Source organism: Siniperca chuatsi, linkage group LG23 (genome assembly GCF_020085105.1).
Source record: "Siniperca chuatsi isolate FFG_IHB_CAS linkage group LG23, ASM2008510v1, whole genome shotgun sequence".
Taxonomy (NCBI): Eukaryota; Metazoa; Chordata; class Actinopteri; order Centrarchiformes; family Sinipercidae; genus Siniperca; species Siniperca chuatsi.
Genome location: NC_058064.1, coordinates 12,397,352 through 12,418,023, shown reverse-complemented (window position 1 = coordinate 12,418,023; position 20,672 = coordinate 12,397,352). Strand labels below are relative to the sequence as shown.

At 39.6% G+C, this 20,672-nt stretch overlaps 1 protein-coding gene across 6 annotated transcripts in view; it reads left to right on the top strand.

Moving 5' to 3' along the window:
• Positions 1-1,512: 1,512 nt before the first annotated feature.
• znf800b (zinc finger protein 800b) overlaps positions 1,513-20,672 on the top strand; it is a 31,679-nt gene continuing 12,519 nt past the window's right edge. The window contains exons 1-3 of one of the 6 annotated variants that reach the window (XM_044186312.1): positions 1,513-1,592; positions 15,127-15,238; positions 17,486-17,834. In XM_044186312.1, coding sequence (XP_044042247.1) covers positions 1,528-1,592; positions 15,127-15,238; positions 17,486-17,834 — 526 coding nt within the window. In that variant the 5' untranslated portion in view covers positions 1,513-1,527. Of the gene's footprint in view, positions 1,593-2,841; positions 3,220-3,291; positions 4,921-15,126; positions 15,239-15,668; positions 15,761-17,485; positions 17,835-20,672 lie in introns of those variants that run through there. The other 5 variants (XM_044186313.1, XM_044186314.1, XM_044186316.1 and 2 more) reach the window with 5 other exon arrangements.

Below are 20,672 nucleotides of genomic sequence, written 5' to 3'. Positions count from 1 at the left end.
TTGATTTGGTAGAATGTATTCAGGATTGGTAGAGAACATTTTTATATTATTTTACCCGTGATATCTATCAAATGCTGCCTAACCAGGTGGCTACATGAAATATTTTTCACGATTACCTCAAGATGTTGCCAGAATAAGAAGGATCCTTTACAACAGGTGTAACACATTCATTTGTTCACTATGTGTCCAGTCCATACTCACTATACTCATATACTCTAATTCAATCTCTAACTGTAGTGTTCCAGTTAAAGTTTAATGAGGATATTTACTGTGTTCACATTTTGCATTTTCAAGCCACTTAGTTGATACAGGTTTCTCATTAATATGAGTTACCAGGTAGGGTTCGACTCTCTTGCTCATTGGCTGGTTTGACAGCATCTTTCCTTAGATCCTGTTGATGGCCTTGCCAACAGCTGAGGGACACCCTGCTGTCTTGAATCCCTATTGATTGCCCACATCCTTAAGTTACCAAAACAAATGGCATATCATTCTAGTGTAACAGAAAGGGTAATAACGCTCAAGATACAATATGAAAAAATCTTATCTACCGCAGACAGTCATAGTGTTTTTGTTTGGGTCCTCTGGCTTCAGGCCACCAAGATGACAACTAGTTAGTAGTAGTACATAGTGGCATTACTTGTACCATTTCTATTATACTGTAGGCTTAATACTATACTTTCAGATTTGTACTAAATTATTAAGTAGAAACCTATATATATTAAGCTATATTCCCCAATCATTAACCAACTGATGTTATAGAGCTAGACCATATTGCTTTTGTTTAAGTACTATTACTGTGTAAAATGTTACCTATGAAACTACTATATTATACTGTTGTATCACTTTCAATACCCCGATAGGTAGTAAATCTTTAGTACTTGTGTAACAACTTATTTCACTTTTTTTCACATGTTTTACACTGAGGAAAATTACCTATTGCTTCCATAAAATTGTGATAACACAGCATTGCACTAATGTAGTAATGCACTAATATAGTTTTACAAGCTAAATTATTTGACCACAGCATTTATCCAGTCAGTTGATTCCATATTTTCCCCTGTCTTACTTACAAAACTGTTATCAAGTCACTGCAAATCCCTTTTTCTATGACTACACCCACAGTAACTGGACAAATGTGCAACTTCTTTTGTATTTTGTCAAATACATACATATATAAACTATATGCTCATCATAATATTACCCCCTCATGCTCCTCTCCATCACCACCACCCCACAGTACCTGGACCCCAGCCTAACTTCAGCTTCCTGACCCCACCTGCATAAACTCATCTGCACCATCACCTTACATGTAAAATGTTTCACCCAGCTGCCCCTAATTAGCTTAACCAATCTGATACTTTCTCATTAAACAGAAAACACAGGTTAGTTAATACATTAGCTAGCTAACTTTAGCTTACTATCTCGTTTGCTCTGGAGCCTGTTTACTTTAGAAGGTGAATTAATATTCAGCTACGTTGTTATGCGGTGAAAGGTGTTCATCTCTTTGACATAATTCAAATTGATTTTATGCTTCAGCTGATAAGAAGTGATGTCCCGAACAAACGGTTTCTGCTCAACAATCTGGAAACAAGGTAAGAATTTGCTATTTTAGCATTAAGTTATATTTCCTTGTAGTCATGAGTCTTAGAAGTTATTGTTATTACATCTTTAAACAAATAGCTGAACTGCAGTGCCACCTCTCATTGTAAAAATTAACGCTGACCTGCTAGCTCTATTATGTTTGTAGTTAGCTGTTGCTGGGCTCTTGCACTTAAGCTAGCTAGCTTTGGTGAGAAATGGCACAAAGTTGAATTTATTCCACACCTGTAATTTTATTAAGCTAGAATATCACAAAACATTGGGCTTCTTCGTGGTTTGGTTTCATGGGTTGGTTATAAGCAAGTTAAATGCTGGGAAAGTTAATGTGAGGGTTAAGTTAGTGAGGCTAAACAGTTACTTGACATAAATTACTTAGCTAACACTACTTCTGCTACTGCTAAATTGAGTTAGCTACTCTTTACATTAGCAGAATGGCTATCCAGTAAATTACACAGTTTATGTTAAAAAAATATACTTATTTATCACTACCTTCCCATGCCAAACAATAGAAAACATTTTAATATGTTTTTGAATGCTTCTACTTATTAACAAATAGGCCTACCCCCCCAAAAAAAAGAATTAATGGTATTCACAATTAGCCAAAATGAATGTTTTGTCCATTATTGATTGACTCAGTGGTACTTGTATTGGCCTTCCATACTCTGCATTAGCTCTTATGGGATTTGGAAATTAGACTAAATCCACTGGATTCAGCTTTGTGACAAGATGAGTTTATTATCAGTAGCTGCTCAAGGTTTTGTTAAGGGGTCCTAGGAAGGACTTCAGTGTGTCCCCATCCAAGTGAAGGATATGAACACTCATTTCCACGTACTCATTTGCGCAGTGCAGGAAGTGATGTTGAACAAGTTAAATATAATATTTCTGTTCTATGATATATCTAAACAAGGAAAATAAACTTCTCAGATGTGGTTCCTCGAAGAAAATTTAACCAAATGTAGGTCCATGGTCAAATGTGCCTCTACTTGTGAGTACTTTTTGGAGAAAATGGTGATCCCCTGTACTAAATAATATATATATAATAGGGCCTACCATTTAATTTTGGCCACAAATGTCTGAATTTCACTTTTAGTTGAGTCTTGTAATTGTTACTCTGGCGAATGAGTAAGTAGTTAATTTAAATGGTGATATAAAGTATTTTGAAGTTTTTTCAGTCTTACGTTTTGGGAGGGTGCATCCACCCCTGTTTTATTTTGCGTTTGCGTCGTGGACTCTTGTGGAGAGGTCTGTGTCCTCAAAAGGTTGCGCGTTTTGGCGGATAAATCAGCGCTACAACCGTGGCCTTTAGTTAAAAGCTGGAAAATTATCAAACTTTTTTTAATTAAAATAGGTTAAATCCTTCCTTTTTTCGCAATGTCGCCATAAAGTGCCGGCATTTCCAGCTGAAATTGGACGTAGAGGGTGCACCTTTGCGCAGAGACTGGTTTAATGCTGAGAGGCTCCTCTGGGTGCACAAAGACAGCGGCTCGCAGACGAACTTGTTCAGAGTGAGCCGGGGACGCTGGGAGGCGAAATAAACAATCTCCGGACTCGAAGTAGCCACGGCCGCGCAGTTTTACCTCTTCAAACACACTATTCCATCACCCATCCAACAAATACAAGGTAGGGATTTGTTTTTAATACGTTTCAGGGGGACTGGAGGGCTGCGGAGCGGGTTAAACCTCCTTCGCTTTGGCTTCCCGAGCATGGTTGTTTTTGCAGAAAATGGCGTCATCGCCCTCTTGTTTCTGCCTGGCCGCGGTGGGGAGAGGAATAGTTTCAGAGAGTTGTAGCAGCCTTTACATGTAGCGTTTACCTCCTCAAAGATGAATTCGCCTACTACAATGTGTTTTATTCAATAGTAAATCGCCAAAACACGAGATAGTTCGTGATTTCGCTCGGTAGAAGGACGCGCAAAGATGGAAGGGTCACCGGTCCTGTGCGCCAAGCTGCTTCTTGGAAAAGGTGGCACGGAGCCGCAAAACGCAGCGTTTTACATTAATAATAATGCCATTCCGACCGGCTCTAGGCTAATCCAGATGACCGAGGGTGGTTTAATGTTATTACCCGAGTGGTGATGGACGTATTTATGGGAGGACTGCACCTTGTCTTTGTGTGTATTTTATTCGGGTTAGCTCGTTTTTACGCCGCACTCCCCTGCCATGCTGCAATCGTTATGAGGGGCCTCTCTTTTACGGCTTGAAAGGTGCATTTTGTACTTGGCTTTTCCTTTGATCAAGTCAAGCTGCCCCTTTGTTGCTCAATAGTGGCGTTTTGGGCTGACAATATAACCGTGTAAAAAGAGATTTTCGGGGGATAATGGGGGCGATGCAAATCGTGCCATGAGAACGGCGACTGCCCTGCGCTCTGGTTCGCTACTTGCCAGACGAGGACAGCCTGAATGAGATAAAAATAAAAGTATTTTGGACGAATCACATAGTTTGCACAAAACTGGGGAAGTCCGGCGCTGCGCAATGATTGTGTTGTTGCTTTGCGCAGAGCACAGTGGCAGCTGCTGTAACCGCCGCCACCATTTCGCCGCGATATTTTTTGTGTGTGTTGGCCAACCTTTTGTAAATAGTTGGGGACTCTTGGATAAAAGAGCACAATAGTATTCATGCGGGCCCTTTATGGCCTGTGAATGCGGTCCTAAGTCCCACTCCGGCTGTCCTGTCTTTCCCCGTCAGCTACGTGCATGCGTCCTAGCACTGGCCACCACACATCCACCATAGCGAGGCCACACGGTTCCTTGTGTATACGCTCTGCTTGGTTCCTCCTGTGACCAAAAAGTCGAGGACTGATCGTGTGCTGAGTGTTATGGTACAGGCCATTACGATCAACTCGAAACAACGGCAAAACATCAGCCATGGAGACTGCACATCGTTCGTTCCGTGCACATTTTTATTAAGTTTCCTGAGTTATGCAACCGCATCCCCGTAGAGCGAACTGCTCATCCGCCTTTATTTACTTGTCACTACCATCGGATGGATATTTCTGTGTGTAATATCTGGTAAATTGGACCAGTCCCTGCGGCGACGACACTGATTGAGGAAGATATGTCATTTGCAAATCACCCAGTGCCATTTGCGTCACAGCCCGCGGCCTCGCACGCCCATGGGGGGCGATGGAGTTGCAAATGGAGACTGTGTGTGTGTGCTGACGCTGCCCCAGCTGAAAGGGAACCAATAGACACGGACCCGGTCGGCTACAATCGCCGTGCGCTTCCACTCTCCAGTAGTGCACCGACTTGGGATTCTGTATCAACACGGAAGATCGCGCAGTTTATTCGGGATGGTTAGGTTTCCTTCGCCCTGCCTGGGATGCGTAAGTGGATGCGTACACACACTGGTTAAACCTGCTTTAGGGCTCGACAGGCCCGCCGGAGAAGAGTATATCCGTCCGGTCCTTCCCTCATGGTGCTCGGTGCATGTGGCTATTGTGGAGTCGCTCATGTGTGGATAAATGTCTTTCCACTGGATCGCGATGATATGACCGTAAAACTTTGATTAACAGCGCAGAGAATAAGGTTGGATTATGATTCGGACACTGGATACACATCCGCGTCGTTTTTGTTACATCCATAGCGCGCCACGCGTTTCTGCTATGGAGATGAGCAGGGCGTTTTTAACCAGGAACGTTTTATTTGTTGCTGTTGCGCCTTTGGGCACTGCGCATGGTTTCATCCATCACAGCTCAGAGAACTTACTCACGAGGCAGAAAGTCCTGAAATTCTCAAACTAGGAAGTGCAGATTCAGTCAGCATGGAAATCATTTACAGGGTTATGTTGTTGGGGAAATATGTAATTTATATTTTATCAATTACACCGGTTGATTGGTAACATGCTGGTGCCATAACACATCTTCTAATGATATGATATGTAGCCTACAGTAAGCATTAAAAAGGAGGCTTTAAAAGAATATAACTGGAAAATGTGAAACTGCAGCATTATGGGAATATTGTAATAAGTTATACTGTTAAAATAGTGCAAATATATAGCATTTTAATTTGTGCAATTTAATTTAATTAGATTAAGATGTTTTATGTGACTAAGCTTAAGCTTGTTTGCATGTACTTTATTTTTTAATTTAGATAGCACTGTCCACCTCCTGTGCTTTGTAAAAAAGGCAGCAGATGCAGTCAGGTAGTGTATCAAGTATTGTTAAAGGTGCTGTTAAAAAACCATCAAGGAATAGAGATTGCTACCTGCACCCTGGAAATAAAACAAGGCCTGAGTCAGGCAGCCCTGCTGCTATGGACTATTTTTGTCTTTGATAATTTAAAGTTCCATTCGAGGTTCATTGGTGCAACTCTGAACCTGCACGTGGCTGTTATTTCAGTATGTGATTGTTTGACTGGAAACTTATTTTGCATTGCATGTTGACAGAGAACCTGTCTCAGATGTAGAGATGGTTCTACTGCTTTGTAAAGATAATTAATCAGTTCAGATTAGGCTCATTACCACCACCCCCTCTAAAAGCTATAACACAGTACATGAGTAACTCTGACACAATGGAGATGGGCAGTCTAACCTTGAGGAGGAATATGAATGGGTAACTAGGACATGAGTGTAGATAAGAAAGTGGGTTAAAAGGAGCTAAAATAAAATGGAAAGAAAGATTGGCCTGAAGTTGACAGAATTGCCTTGCATATTTCAAAGACTGTATATTTGTTGTTCCATGTTGTTCCATATATATATAAAATGTTTGCATTCATCCCATTTGCAAGTCTTTTGACTGCCTCAGCTGGCCTCCCATTATCTCAGGAGACCTGGGGTTATAGCAACCTGAGATTAGTCTCTCCTTATTAGAACAGCAGCCAATACTGCCTGGCTCTCTTCCCTGACAAAGTTTCCCAGGTATCATCAGGTACCAGATTGGCTGTTGACTGCAACAGTTTAATGATATCACTATATGATTCAGTCAGTTTAATGATGTAGTGCTGTGTTCAGTCACTGAGTCAGCTCATCAAACCAACGCGAAAGTTAACTCTGTCAACAAACCCATTAACCTGCCAGTCATGTAACCAGTCAGTAAGGCAAACAAAAAGACAGACATTAGGATATCCATTCAATCAGGAAACCAGAAAACCAGCGTCAGCCAGTCAATAAGTAAGTCAACTACAGCAGTTATCCAGTAAGGCTGTTAGTCAGTCTTATTACCTGCAAGCCAGGAATCTGCAATCAGATATTTCGAGAGCCCACAAACCAATTAGTAAGTACACCAGCCTAACCCAAACATTTGTCTTGCTGTGTCAGTGGTGAAGGTGAACACTGTGAGTTTCCAGCACAGCTCGACCTGTCAACAAAGGCCTACTTTCTGCCCATTGTGACAGAAAATGCTCCAACTACTTGGAGAAGATCAGTTCAGTAATCTGTTATCATTACATTCTTCCCTCATTATAGAGTGGGACTCTCAGTTGATTGTTTTTTTTAATGCTTTTTGGATATCACAGGAATTGCTACTTTTTTGCTTTGCAATTTCATGTTGATATCATAATTATACAGTGTCTACATTTACATGTAATTTTTTAGGCTTAATTTCAAAGATCATAGGCTGTGCATCCACACCTGGCCTGAAAATGTCATCTCCCATGGCTATATTTATTTAAATATGTGTCCGCGTTCCTTTTCCACACTCTGCTGCTGCATCTCTTTACGTTGCTCACTTGCTGTGTGCCTGCTTTGGGTCAAGACTACACAATGTACTGTGCAGAATTTCTTTTCATATCTGGTTTTGAAGATCCAGTAGCAAATTTAGCCAAATCCAACTGTGTATCAAGTGTGATCTGGCTTTATTGGGTGATGGAAGTTATCACAGAAAAACAAATGGACCTTATTGCAGACCTTAAAGCAGTATATGTTTCAGTCTAGTAAACTTTGTTGAGCAATGAAATCTGGGTAGAAAGTGAAAGATGCTGTTTGGGAGTGGTATTTCTATAATTTGGGGTAATGTGGGTGAGTATGTGTGCTCACAACTCTGCATATGTGTGTCACTTGTGTGTGTGTGTGTGCGCACCTCTCAGGGATTTCCCATTTGCAAAGAGATCTGCAGAGAATGATTTGTCGCCACAGTGATTAATGTCTGGGAGTTTTCCTAATACAGTAGCGGGATATTTCCACATATAAGACCAACTGGTGTGTGTTTGTATGTGAGATCACATGTCTGTAAATGTTGTCACATAGGATATTATAGTCACTGGCTTAAGATTAGACAATCATATGAAAGTCAACTTAGTGTGTTCTGCTACTGATGACTAAAGCGGTTGACTCCTCCATTTTATTAATGCTTAATTTATTTTTACAGTTGTTGTATACATCAGTCAGCTAAGTTAAGCATATTTAACATTTTCAAGTGCTGTTTGACTCTCGGGAAACTGGAGTAGTCATACCTTTGGAAAACATGAGGTGGTCAGTTGATTAGATAAAGTTTGAAAATGCCCGCTCTTGTTGTCTTTTTTTTGTTGTTATTGGGCACAGAGAAGCTTTACTGTAATTTTATTGAATGTACTTTTATGTAGGTACTGTATGTAGGGTAAATTTTTTCAGAGGAGCTCGATGAGATGGAGGTCTGGATATGCAACATCACAACACGACTTGACACATGCCTGAAATGTTGAGTTGAACGTTTACTTTACAAGATAACGCGTTTTTAGAACATATACCATCTAATTTATATGTATGCTTATTGCCATTTTTGTCAAGAGTGACGTAATATGCCAACAATGAAAAGGTGACAGAGTACGGTAGGACAATAAGCTTCATTTAGGAGAACCAGAAGTAAAGCGGTAAAAGTTGAGAGCCACAGATCCACAGAACATGAACTCTATCCAGTAATGCTGTGTGTAGAAAAGGTATATTTTTAAGCAGGGGAACTCTGTCAGTAGGCCACATCATTGTTCCCTTCCTATCTTGTGGTCAGGTGGTATCACTGGTGTGTCTGCCAGCAGTCAGCATCATGTCAGTGAGTGTGTAGTCCCTCCATTAGGAGGAAGTCCTGTCAGACCGCCTCCACACAGCCATCGGAAATAACTGAGAAGGCAGTGGTGATTCCAGGCACACATCTATTGGCTCTAGAACCACACAGACATTTAAACACGTACATACATAACATATATGCATGCACACTCTTACATGATGAAACATGACAGGCTGACGTTTCTTTATAGGCTTCACAGAAGAGAAAGTTCTGCTCTTCTGACATGGATTTACTTAATTTGTTCCCTCTGAAAGGCCTCTGAGGGAAAATGAGGAGTTGTCTCCTAAAATAAGAGAAAATGTTCCCAAAAGGCAAACGCTTTGACAAATTGATTTCTGGCTGGTATAAACAAAATTCACTTTGGATTATCACTGAAGATGGAACTTAAACATATTTGCTTATAAAGTATGTAACATAGGAGAAGATATCATCAGGTGTATTTGGGAAATATTAAGCAGAGGATGCTGCATTTTTGCTGAGAATGGTTAGTGTGTGAAAATAAACTTAAATGTGTCAGGACCATCAAAGTTTTACATCTGGAAATTATAGGTTTAGTTAAATGGTTACTAATGGAGTGAGTCATGAAGCTGGATCAGTTACCAGGTAGTGGGGGATTTGTTCAGGGTAATACTTGTGTATAGCAGAGGAGAAGATAATGCCTGTGTTCAGAGTTTTAGCCATAAGTGATTCCTTTTTAGGATTGTCAGTCTTTTTTTTTAAGTGCCTCAGGCATTTTGGTCACATATGACCCATTAATTTCTAACAGAGATTCATATTATTTATCTTTTTCTGCAGTATTAGCCATTTTTCCAGTGCTACCCTGTTTATCAAGTACTATGCTGAGGAGAAAGGAATACATTTTTTTCATTGATCTTTTGAAACTGGTCTTACAGTTTGTGTAGAGCATTTCCACAGCACATCATGGGACTTCCAGAACAGTATAATTTTTCTTTAGTTGTGTGGATGCATTGTTTGTTTAAATCAAATGTGAGGACACCAATGAGCACTGCTTTCAAAATATTTAACACCTAAACAATAGTAAGTTTAAGTTTGGAGCATAATATGACGTCGGCATATTTTGGCATTTAGTTTATATAGAATAAAACTTGAATTTATCTTATCTGTCACATTACAAGCATCCAGTAGTAAGCAGTAAGTGGAGTGTGGATTGGGAGGTTTCACCATTGATGCTAACAATCAGTTTGAGCCCAGGACACCTTCGCTCTCATTACCTGAGTCAGAAATGGAGTCACTACTCCACAACCACGTCTGTCTGTTGCCACGGAAACGGGAGAGTCCCTCGTGTCAATGTGTGAGCATATTGGCACATGTGTGTGGCTAGATGTGTTTGTTTTAAACCTCTTGTAGTGCATATTGCCTCTTCAGAAGTGAGTTAAGAAAGTGTTGTATGTGTTGTCAGACAGTTGTCCACACTGGGGGTTTTTAAGCCTTGGTCAGCACCAGCAGACTGCTGCTTGTCAGGTTTGTATGAAACACTTCTCAATAAAGTAATTAGGCTGCTGTTGGTCTGGGGTTGGGATTTGCAACCTTCTTGGTGCCATGGCAAACTGAAATGAGACTCAGGATCCCAAGACAAACCTAGCTGTTGATTACATTATACAGTAAAATGGTACTGTAGATGTAAATGAAGGCAGTAAAGTAACTTTTAACGAACAAGTGATTTAAGAGAATTTGTGGCATTCACCAATTTTCTCGTACTCTGAAATCACAAGTGGTCCAGACCTGTTGTACAAGTCAAGTACAGATGGTATGCCTTTTTTCACAGGGGAAAAAAAGGTGTTTGACTTAAGAATTATAATGCCTTAATCTGAATGAATTTGCAGTTTAAATAGGCCTATGTAACCAAAATAATTAGATTAATAAGGAACTTAATGCAAAATGAATATTCTGTTCATTATGTCTTTATTATGGGTACTGTATCTACTGTAGGCTATAATATTCTCTCATGTAATATCTCATGTCACATGACCGCTTCTCATATTAGTCATGGACTGCTTTGCTTTAGAAATACGTTTTTTAGCATAACATTATGTAGCCTGAACCATTCCCTCTTTATGTCCCCATATAGCGCTGCTCTGATGACACGTTGTTGGCAACTGTACTTTTAATACTTCCTAATTACACAAAATACAAAATATTCTAAACAATAAAGTGCCCCTCTAATAGGATTAATGAAACTGCTAGATTTATTTTGTTTTCGTCTGCGGATTTCTGACAGCAGGACCTGAAGCTTTTGAACTGTGGTGAATCTGACTTGGAACACTCATTTGAGCAAACCTCACAGAAAAAAGTAAGAGAGGTTTAGGATAACAATTCAAAAATGTTCTGTAAAAGCTCAGTTTTACTGAGATGCTCCTACTACGGTTTTTATTTGCGGTCTTTCATCTTCAAAGTATCCTGTTGTCTGATATTTCTGATATATATCTATCAGAATACATATATATATTTCCCATACCTGCTTACCCCTAATCAGGATGACAGGGTGCTAGAGTGTATCACAGTCTGCATTAGGTGAAATGGTGAGAAACACCCTCAACAGGTCATCAGGGGCCACAGAGCTAACAGACTAACACATAATATAGAGTAAATTTCTCTCAAGCTCACACTGACAACTAAGACCAACGTAGAGTCTTCACCAGAGCTACATGTCTGTAGACTGTGGAGGGGAAATCCCCCCCAACATGCAAACTACACACAAATTTACCCAGGGAGAATTTTGCTGTGAGAAGAGAGGGGTAAGAGAGGGATAAATCCACTTGAGTTTGAAATGTAAGTATTATGAAAATAAGTAAGTATTATACCAACTAAAATTCACTTTTTTGTTTTTAAATAAAGGAATAGGAATAGGACCTTTTTAAGTCAGTTTTCCTGACTTCTGTAGTCGGTAGGGTAGCCAGACTTTCCGGTCCAAGTCCTAATTTCCCATTATAGTTAATGGCTAGTGTTAATCTCCCTCCCTCCCTGATATAAATAGAACATGGAAAGGTGCATAATGCATTAATATGTCTGCTCTTAATTTTGCTAGAATATAAATTATTTTTATCTAATAGCTCTGTTTGAAATGAATTGTGTCTTCATTACAGTTAAATCTCAACGAGGCAAACAAATGGTTCCCGAATAAAGCCCAAATCATACTCCACCTGTAGCATCTCTCCTGTGTCACCTTTTCCACAGAATTCAATGCAACTGTGGTTTGTAGAGCAAAGTGTCAGTTCCTGGTGAAGCTTATGTAGGATATAATCTACTAAATTAATGTAGTATGACACAAGTTAACAGCAACTTTCATTACCCACAAATGTTTTAGACTGGTACTGCAGTCCACTCCTGATAGGCCGACGTCCCATTGTCTGCTCCCCTTCAATTGAGGCTCAACTCCAGTTGTGTTTGTCTGTTAAGTAACAGCTCCATCACTGTAAGTAGCCTCTGCTGTCATGTTATCTCACAGTTCTTAATTGGTTCATCCTCACTACTAAAAGCAGAATGTTTCATGCGTCCAACCTGAATTTGAAAGTGACGGTCTGGAAGTCTGGAAAAGACTTATTCTAAATTCAGGAACAAACTATACTGTTTAAAGTCTGATTATAACCCTGACTTGTCTACAGTGTTAACTGGTCTGTGCAAAACAGACACATCACCATGGACCGTCGACTTACATCTGTTCTTGTCCATTTGTGACTTGGACCATATTATGTCCTCCCACAATAGTATCAAATGTGTTTGATTTTTTTTTGACTGCAATCTGGGAAAGTCATGGAAAATGATTTATAGTGTATTTGTCTGTGACTGTAGTCTGCAATGGCCTGTGTGTTTTCATACCTATCCCGTATTTTAAAAATGTCTACACCTGACTTCCTGAATATTTCTGCAAAGATTATTATGCAGAAATATTGTTGTTCCATCATGATAGACATAATTGCATTCTGTATGTAGTTGCAAATGGATTCTAAAGTGGGAACCATGTCTTCTTCAAACTCAATTTTAAGCAATGTGAAGTCCTATAAGTGACTTTACTTGAAACAGATGTGCGACCCATAGTTAGGTCCTGATTCAGTGCTTACAAAACACAGGTGCAGAAGTGTTTTTTTTTTTTTTTTTTTAATTCCATGCAAAAACTCTTCCTCATCACAGTGATACCTCTGTGTTCAGGACAATACCTGTGTGATAACATGATTTACACAGCTGTTACCTTGCAAAGTATTTCATTTCCCATTACAAGGAGCAATCTGACCTTTGTCTTTTCATGTACACAGTGGCTTCGTGTTGACATTGTTCTCGCAGATTATTGAGTTAGTGAAGTTGTGTAGTCGTCATTTTGAAATGTAATCATCCCACCTGCTCCTCTTTGCTTCGGCTACTTTAATTACCAGGCAGAGCTCCATCTGTGTGCATGCCTTGGTGAACCAGTACAGTGAAATCACATCCTTTTTTTATATTAAGACATATGTTGTGTTGGGGCAACCCCTTTGTGGCCCCATGTGTGTTGCTCTGTGCTCTGTGTCATGTCTTTTGGAGACGTCACCAGACTACAAAACTTTTCAACTAGAAAAACAGTTTAAGTACAAGCTTTGTCTTCCTCTGCTGGAGTTTCAGTGGAACTACAAATATACCCAAGTGGGGATATGCCTGTGCATGTGACATTAGCTGTTATCATGGAAACATCTGAGGTCCCCACCACTCTTACTTTTCACTGTCAGTGTTGTTATGTAACGTCACTGTAGTTGCAGGCTCGAGCTCTGCAGTTCAGTTTCTTAAGAATAGGGGCAATTGTTCCATTTCTCAGATTTTGTTATTATTTTATATCTAACTTTCCCCATAGTTGTAAGGCACAATGATTATTTCTAGCTATTAGTATTTACTACTTTATGATAGTTAACCAAAAAATCACAGAATTAACTAATGTGTGTCGACCCCAGTCTTAAACGTTTTTGTGCTCAGTTGTTTGTTGCTCAAGTGTTGTCTTGCTCTCTGCTTGTTGTCTGCTTCTTCCAAATTTCCAGAAGTCTGGGACACCAGTGCCCCAAACTGCATTAAGCGCCTGTTACTTGCAACTCCTCTAATTATTCCACCATGACTCTCATTTAAAGTTTATCCACTGACAAAAAAGGGCCAAAAAATGTTTTAGTTGAGGCTCTTATCAATAGTGATTAACATAGCCTTAATGAGTGAGGGCTCATAGACTGCTTTTCATATTTATTGCCCAGTAGGGGATACAACATAATGAAAACTGAAAAAAAAAAAATTCAACCTGACACATTCTCTAATATGCCAGAAATAAGTTATGTAGAAGAGTAATATACCAGAGATAAGGTGGATATACGTTGATCCCAGCTCACAGTACGCATTTCAGAAGCAGGTTCTCAACTATTCATTGTGCAAGTGCTTTGTGTACTTCATTTACATGTTAGTATATACTGTATGTATGTTGACTACAACAGTACTTATTTGTATAACATTACTTGTCATAAAATGTTTTTTAATGCAGATCCACATATATATGCAGTAGCAGTGTTAGCACTGTAAGGTTCTCTGGGAAAAACATATATCCATTAGCATAAGCTATATTAGGAAGCCAGAGTACTCATTTTAAATGCACATAGTATGCCTCATACAGAGTAATGGTGCAGGTAACATGGGTTTAATTGTCCTACCAGCAATATAATAAGCAGCCAAATCAGCATTGTGGGAAACCATTACCTTAAAATATTCAATTCTGTTTTATATTTAGATCCAGTGGTTTCTAAGCACTACAGCCAGTAAACATACAAATCCATTATGTGTACTGTGTGTTTTCTAATGCATTATACATGCTTTCACAATAAATGTCTGCACAGAAATTTGTTGTGGTTGTACAGTTTGGTAACAGAAGTAGATTTTTGTTAAACCAAGTTTATTAGCCAGTTCTTCTAACTTTAATTAATTGTATCTTTTTGAATAAAAAAAAACATGTAGTTGCATGTAGTAGTTAGTTGCATTTGTGGTTGTCAGAATATAATAGTCTAAAAACAGCAAATTAAAACATACCTATGGTAAGCATTGTGTTTTGTATTGCATTGTGATACAATTACATGCTCACCAACTTGCTAGGACACTCCCATTTTGAGATGTCTTACAGATGCGGAAATGCCAACCCAATCAACATTGCCAGTTTCTAATGTTCATGTTCTGTGCATAGCTGTACTACCACTGTTAGTGTTAAGAGAATGAATACATATCTGTTAGCATTTCCATTGTTTTTAAATCTTAAAAAGGGTCTATGTGGCGCTCCATTGAAGACATATGTAACCATTGTGTTATCCTCTTTTCCTTAAATGTTTAAGTATCAGTGATGCAACCGGTAGGCTGTGTGCAGTTGTAGTGCAGCTACACACAAACAGTTCTTAGCAAAGTTAGTTTTGTTGTTGCAAATAATATCTGGCTATCAGGTGTAAATTTATACATAAGCAAACATGAAAACAGTGCAAGAATAAGACATGAGAAGCCTCTGTAATTTCTTATCCTTAGCCTTTCCTTGGCTCATGTGGAGTGTTGTTGCAGGTTACAGGTGTTTGCTGGTAGTGAACGTGTGGTGCAGCAGGCCAGTCTTGGCAGCATGGTGAAGGCCCAGAAGTCAACTGGGAGGAAGAGCTCTCACTGTCACCGCAGACAGGTACTGGAAAAAAAGACAACAATGGCTTCCTTTATGTTTAAGACCCAACTCGACCCCCACCTGTGCAACCTGTCATTTGATCAACTATCACCATGTTATGGTCAAATTTTGCTCTCTGTGTCAGTGGAGAAAAGTTCAGTACACATTTCAAATTATTAAAAAGGCACCATCTGAATGTCTTGATCCTAGTTTACCAGACACTGTGCTCTTTATTAGCATATGTAACCACCAGTTTGTAACCACCAAACTTTACACTTTATTCATAATAGGTAAATGTAAATTTTTCCTGGCCTAATGAAATTTTCCACTGGAAATCTTTGCTTTGTTTTAGGCCACAACTAGACTTAATCACTGTCCTGGAAACCAGCCATGTATGCCTGTTCATTTGTTTGTTTATTTATTCATGTCTAACATTTTTTGTTGTGTTTAGGAAAATTACAGAATGCACTCTTCAGGCCACAGCCTGAAGAGTCCCTCAAGAGACATACCGTTTGTGCTCAAACACCAGGCAACACAATGAAAGTCAGTGTATTGTGATAAATTCACATATTCATATTCTATAAAGCAACACAGAGACAGTAGTTGCTCATTTAATGCAAGTACTTTGTTCAGAAATGATCTTCATTACAGTCTGTCATGTGTTATTTGTTTTCAACTAAGGAACATAATGACAGTAACAGATGAGATCATACTTTTGATGTATGGTATATTCCTATTTTTATGAATATGTAAATGAAATCATGTTAAATAATCAATCATAGTAATTATAATCCACCCTCTTTAATGCAGGTTTCACCTGTCTATTTTATTCTTCATTCCACCTGCTAGTTTTATTGAGTAGTAAATAGAAATTCATGGCTAGTCCACCTACTCTAATCAGTACCCTCTCTCATGCTTCGTGCTCACCGCTTCCCAATGAAAATTAAAAATGAATAGTTGATTACTGACTGACTGATTCATATGCTAACTGAATGGTGGAATTCACTGATGTTACTTTTTACTTGTGCACTGGGCGGTCCAGATGTTGAAGTTTTCTGTTCTTGCCATAGAAATATAGAAGTTTTAGATTTTAAAGAAATAGGCTCCACTTTATGTGTGTTGTACTGCACAGATGGCTTCATTGAGCATGTGTAACATACTGTTAAGCTATTTTGTGGTCATTTGATTATGCTGTGTGTTTGTGTGTGTGTGTATATGGGTGACACAGTGTCCAAGTGGCCCACTTGTCCTGTGCTGATGTGCTGTAATGTGCCTGAACGGTGGAGTTATTTATCCCTCTTCAAGGGCAGCAGGGACACGAGGAGTGAGAGAGACAGACACAGACAGAGAGGGAAAATGAGGATAAATTGGTGGGTGGGAGTGGAGAAAAGATTGGGGACTTTTAGAGAGAAAGGAGGTCTGGTCAAGAGACACAGCTACACACACACAACACACACACAGACAGATGTATGTGCGCACACTGAAGGGTTGGTGTGGAGTCACTTATCTGCTGAAGGGTGTCTGTGTGCGACAAGGTTAATGTCCCCTACAAAATCTCTGGATGCTCAGGAGACATGACAGCCACACACACACACACACACATACACACACACACACACTCTCTCTCACTCTCTCTCTCTCACCTGCTGTGACCCCTCCTTCTGCCCAACATTATGCATTTTTGTCAGGGATGACAATATATTTTTTTGTGATGGTCACTATTTTCTCTGTTGGCTTTATGCCAGCATTTATTTATCAGAGTTTATTTATAAGATTTTGTGTGTGTGTGTTTTATGTATTATTCTAGTAGTCGGTAGGTAACACTTTCCTTGTCTGACAAATGAAAATGGTAATGATCTGGATCTGGAAGTTGATGTTGGCAAAATCTAAAATCAAGATAAATTTAAAGTCATGTGAACTAGATTGTTAGTGTCTTTCTTTCTTAAAGCCAGTATGTATTGAATTTGTACATTTCTGACTTTGGCGCCATCCAGTGGTAGTATCATGAAAGCATTCACTGTGGCAGACAGCAATGCCTACAGCTTCCCCCACCACCCACAGATTCGACCCAGGGACACTGAGATTATTGGACTGAAAGCAACACATAGACTGCACCATTTTTCACATGTTTTTGTCTCATTCTACAAAGCCATAATGACATAAAATCATACACATAGTGGCTTTACATATAATTTTATTCCTTTTTACAGTTATTTTTTGATTTGTGTCCTCCTTTTTCTGTTTTTGTGTCTGGTTTTGGTCCCATAGAGTGGTGGTCAGGCAGAGATGGAGGAAGGCCAGCAGTCAGACACCCAGCATCCTCCACAGGAGCAGCCCCAAGAAGGAGACCAGTTGTCTGATCAAGCCCAACTCCAGACCAATGCTTCACTTGAGGCGCTGTTGGAGAACTTGGACCAGGAGGAACCTCCAGTGGACGGCCAGGAAAAGGGTGACTCTGCTGCCCAGCTCCAGGCCAAGCCTCTGTGGAAGCCCATTCCCCCTCTGCTGCCTGAGCCTGGGCACCACAGGAGCAGTACCACTGAGGTCAGGGACCAGAGCTGCCAGACTGAGGAACGGCTTCAGCAGACCAGCGCCAGCAGCCATGGTCATAACACAGGTGGGTAAAGTTTTCTTCCCTTTGCACTTCCTGCTGCTTTGATTCATCCACCCACAGGCTAAAACTGTCTGTCAGCCTGCTGTGTAGCTTCACTGCCAGAGCATCAGAGTATGGCTGGCTGTGCACTCTAAATAAAATCGAATGGTGTGACCTCACAGAAGAAATGGAAACCACAAAAAGAGGTGCTGCATTTAGTGTGCACTGCTGGTTACCCTAAGTGTCAAACATTTATTTTGTTTTATTTTTATGCTGTACAGATTATGAAGCCCCGTGAGGCAAATGTGTGAATTGTGATATTGGGCTATATGAATAAAATTGACTTGACTTGGGTCCTAACTAAAAAAGATGCACCTGGACCTACCTTTAGAATAGGATTAAAACTTTTCATCAACTGTTCAAACGTGCAAAAGTAATACTATCTCTGCCAGGATTTAGGAAAGCTTACCTCTTAGGAGTTTTTGGTTTGTGACAAATGTCATGAAAATAAGCACAGTCTGGAAGACATGAAAATATAAAACATCCAAGGTGTAACCACTTCATCCACAGAAATTTGCTGTCTGGAAATTAGGCCCCACTCATCTTTCTCTCTGAGGTTGATCTTATCCTGAAACCACAGGCACCCTTAACTGCCAATTATTCCTTCAGTTGACAGCTAGCATGTTTCATGATCCTAAAGCCAAGCTAACCCATTGATATTGGATTATAAAATGTACTACGTGGCTATTAAAGCTGTCATTGTGATAATGTAATGTTTTCTGCTGAATGCTGACATGTTTATTTCCTTCCTTCCTTAGTTTTGGCTTGGCTGCCCACAATCCTCTCCGCTCTTCTTTTTCTGCTTTTCACCTTAGCTTTCCTCCTTCCTTCAATGCTTTCCTTCAAAAACCGTTGTAGATGTCTTGATTCAGATGTAAATCTCACTCGTTGATTTCTAACTGCAGCACAGTTAGAAATGGACTCACAGTAGGGTAGGGAAAGGGTTTCGCCACTCATAGTAAAAGGAAGCTGTTTACTCCATCTGATGTTTCTGATTGGTTGATCTTTGACCCTCTTGTAGAGGGGGGTGTGGAGGTCGGCGGGTCACTGACCTGCCCCTCTGGGATTATAGCAGCATGCCTGGGAGAGGAGTGGGGGGATGGGGATGAGGAAAACACATTCTGTCACACATTAGTACATAATCTCCATCTCTCTCTCTGTGTCAAACCAGCTCACACAGTTGTCAGTCACATTTCTAGTTCTCTTTCTGTCTGCGTATTTCTGGGTGTGTCAGTCTTTCTGCTGGCCTTTTTGCCTTCTGTCTTTCCTTCTGTCTGTCTCTCACTCACCAGCACACACACTCACACATGGCCATATTGCAGTACTTGCAACTGTTGTATGGGTGTGTGTGCTTGTGTGTGTGCATTCAAGCATATATGGGGCCAACAAGGCTTTAAACATGCAAGGTCTCCGCTTCTAGTCTTGTTATCTGACCAGAAGAATCTTAATATTGGATAGAACAAAAAAGAAACAAATATGAAATTCTGTCTGTTTAAAAAACAAAACAGACAAAAATAATTTAATATATATGTTGCCATGAATTAACAAAACACAGCATTGTCCTCTGATTGACAATAGTGCATCTTGGCTAAACATAAATTGTAGTTTGCAGGCTGTAATTGAAGTGTGTGCATCAAAACCGAACAAACAGTGTTTATCCGTCTCTGTTTGTATGCCCTTCTCCATGAAACGTTAAGATAGTATTGATGTAAAAATGAAGTTGTCGAAATTAAAAAATGCAGGAAAACAGGTAGAATGAGAGCACTTTACCTTCCCGCAATCCATCTCAGTAGCTCATTGTGGGTCATGGAGACACGGTCAGCTTGCATCAGTAATGCAGGAACCAAAGCCACACTTCTGCTATTTTATAGTTAATGTTTTATACAAAGGAAAAATAAAGTTGTCTGGTACTGAAATCAATAAGTAAAAATAACACCCTAATGGTGTATTTGTTCATTTTTTTCCCTGTATTTTTCTGTTGAAATAAAAAGAAATATGTGTTTTGCATATTTGTGATGTGCAATATCTTTTAAGAATCTTGTGTGGTATCTGTTCTCTGCAGTATTTTAGTCAGGATTGTTTAAGATTTGGCAGAAGATAATTCAACCTGTTTTGTTTAGAAAATAGACACCACACAGATTTTGAAGTTAAAAGAAATCTCTGATCTAAATTTCATATATTGCACATACAGTGTATTGTGCTAAATTGCACATATTTTTATTTTAGACATTTACCAGATGCTGTTGACTGACACTTGAGAACTGGTTGCAGTGAGTGCAATAGTGGGATATGTTTAAATTCTCAGATCAACAAAGCTTTCAAGCAACGTGAAAGGTAAAAGGTGATGTCCTTAGTGCCCTTGCTGTATTATTGTGGCAATCAAACGATTAAAGGTAAAAGTGAAGATAATATAAAAACTGGTCAGTAAATCAAACAAAACATTAAATCCCTACTAGCATCAGGATTGCTGTTCTCCAGATGAACCTGTACTTCCTGGTGATTGGGGTCGACAAAAGCAAAACATTTTCTAATCCACAATGATAAATTTCCTCCTGGTCACGTTCCTGTTTTAGCTGATAAAGTGGCACTGTGTGACACCCAAGCTGTATCAGATGCTGCGCTGGCTCCGAACACTTTTGGACTAAGCACAAAAATTTGTCGTCAGCATGCTTCTGCATGTTTGCCAACAGCCCCACTTGAGCTGTAGTCCTCTGAACAAGCATCACCGAGAGATTGAAACTGGAAGAAATGTTTTTCATTCATCTTTTAATGTTTTCACCCGGTATTTCCTTTCTGATCACA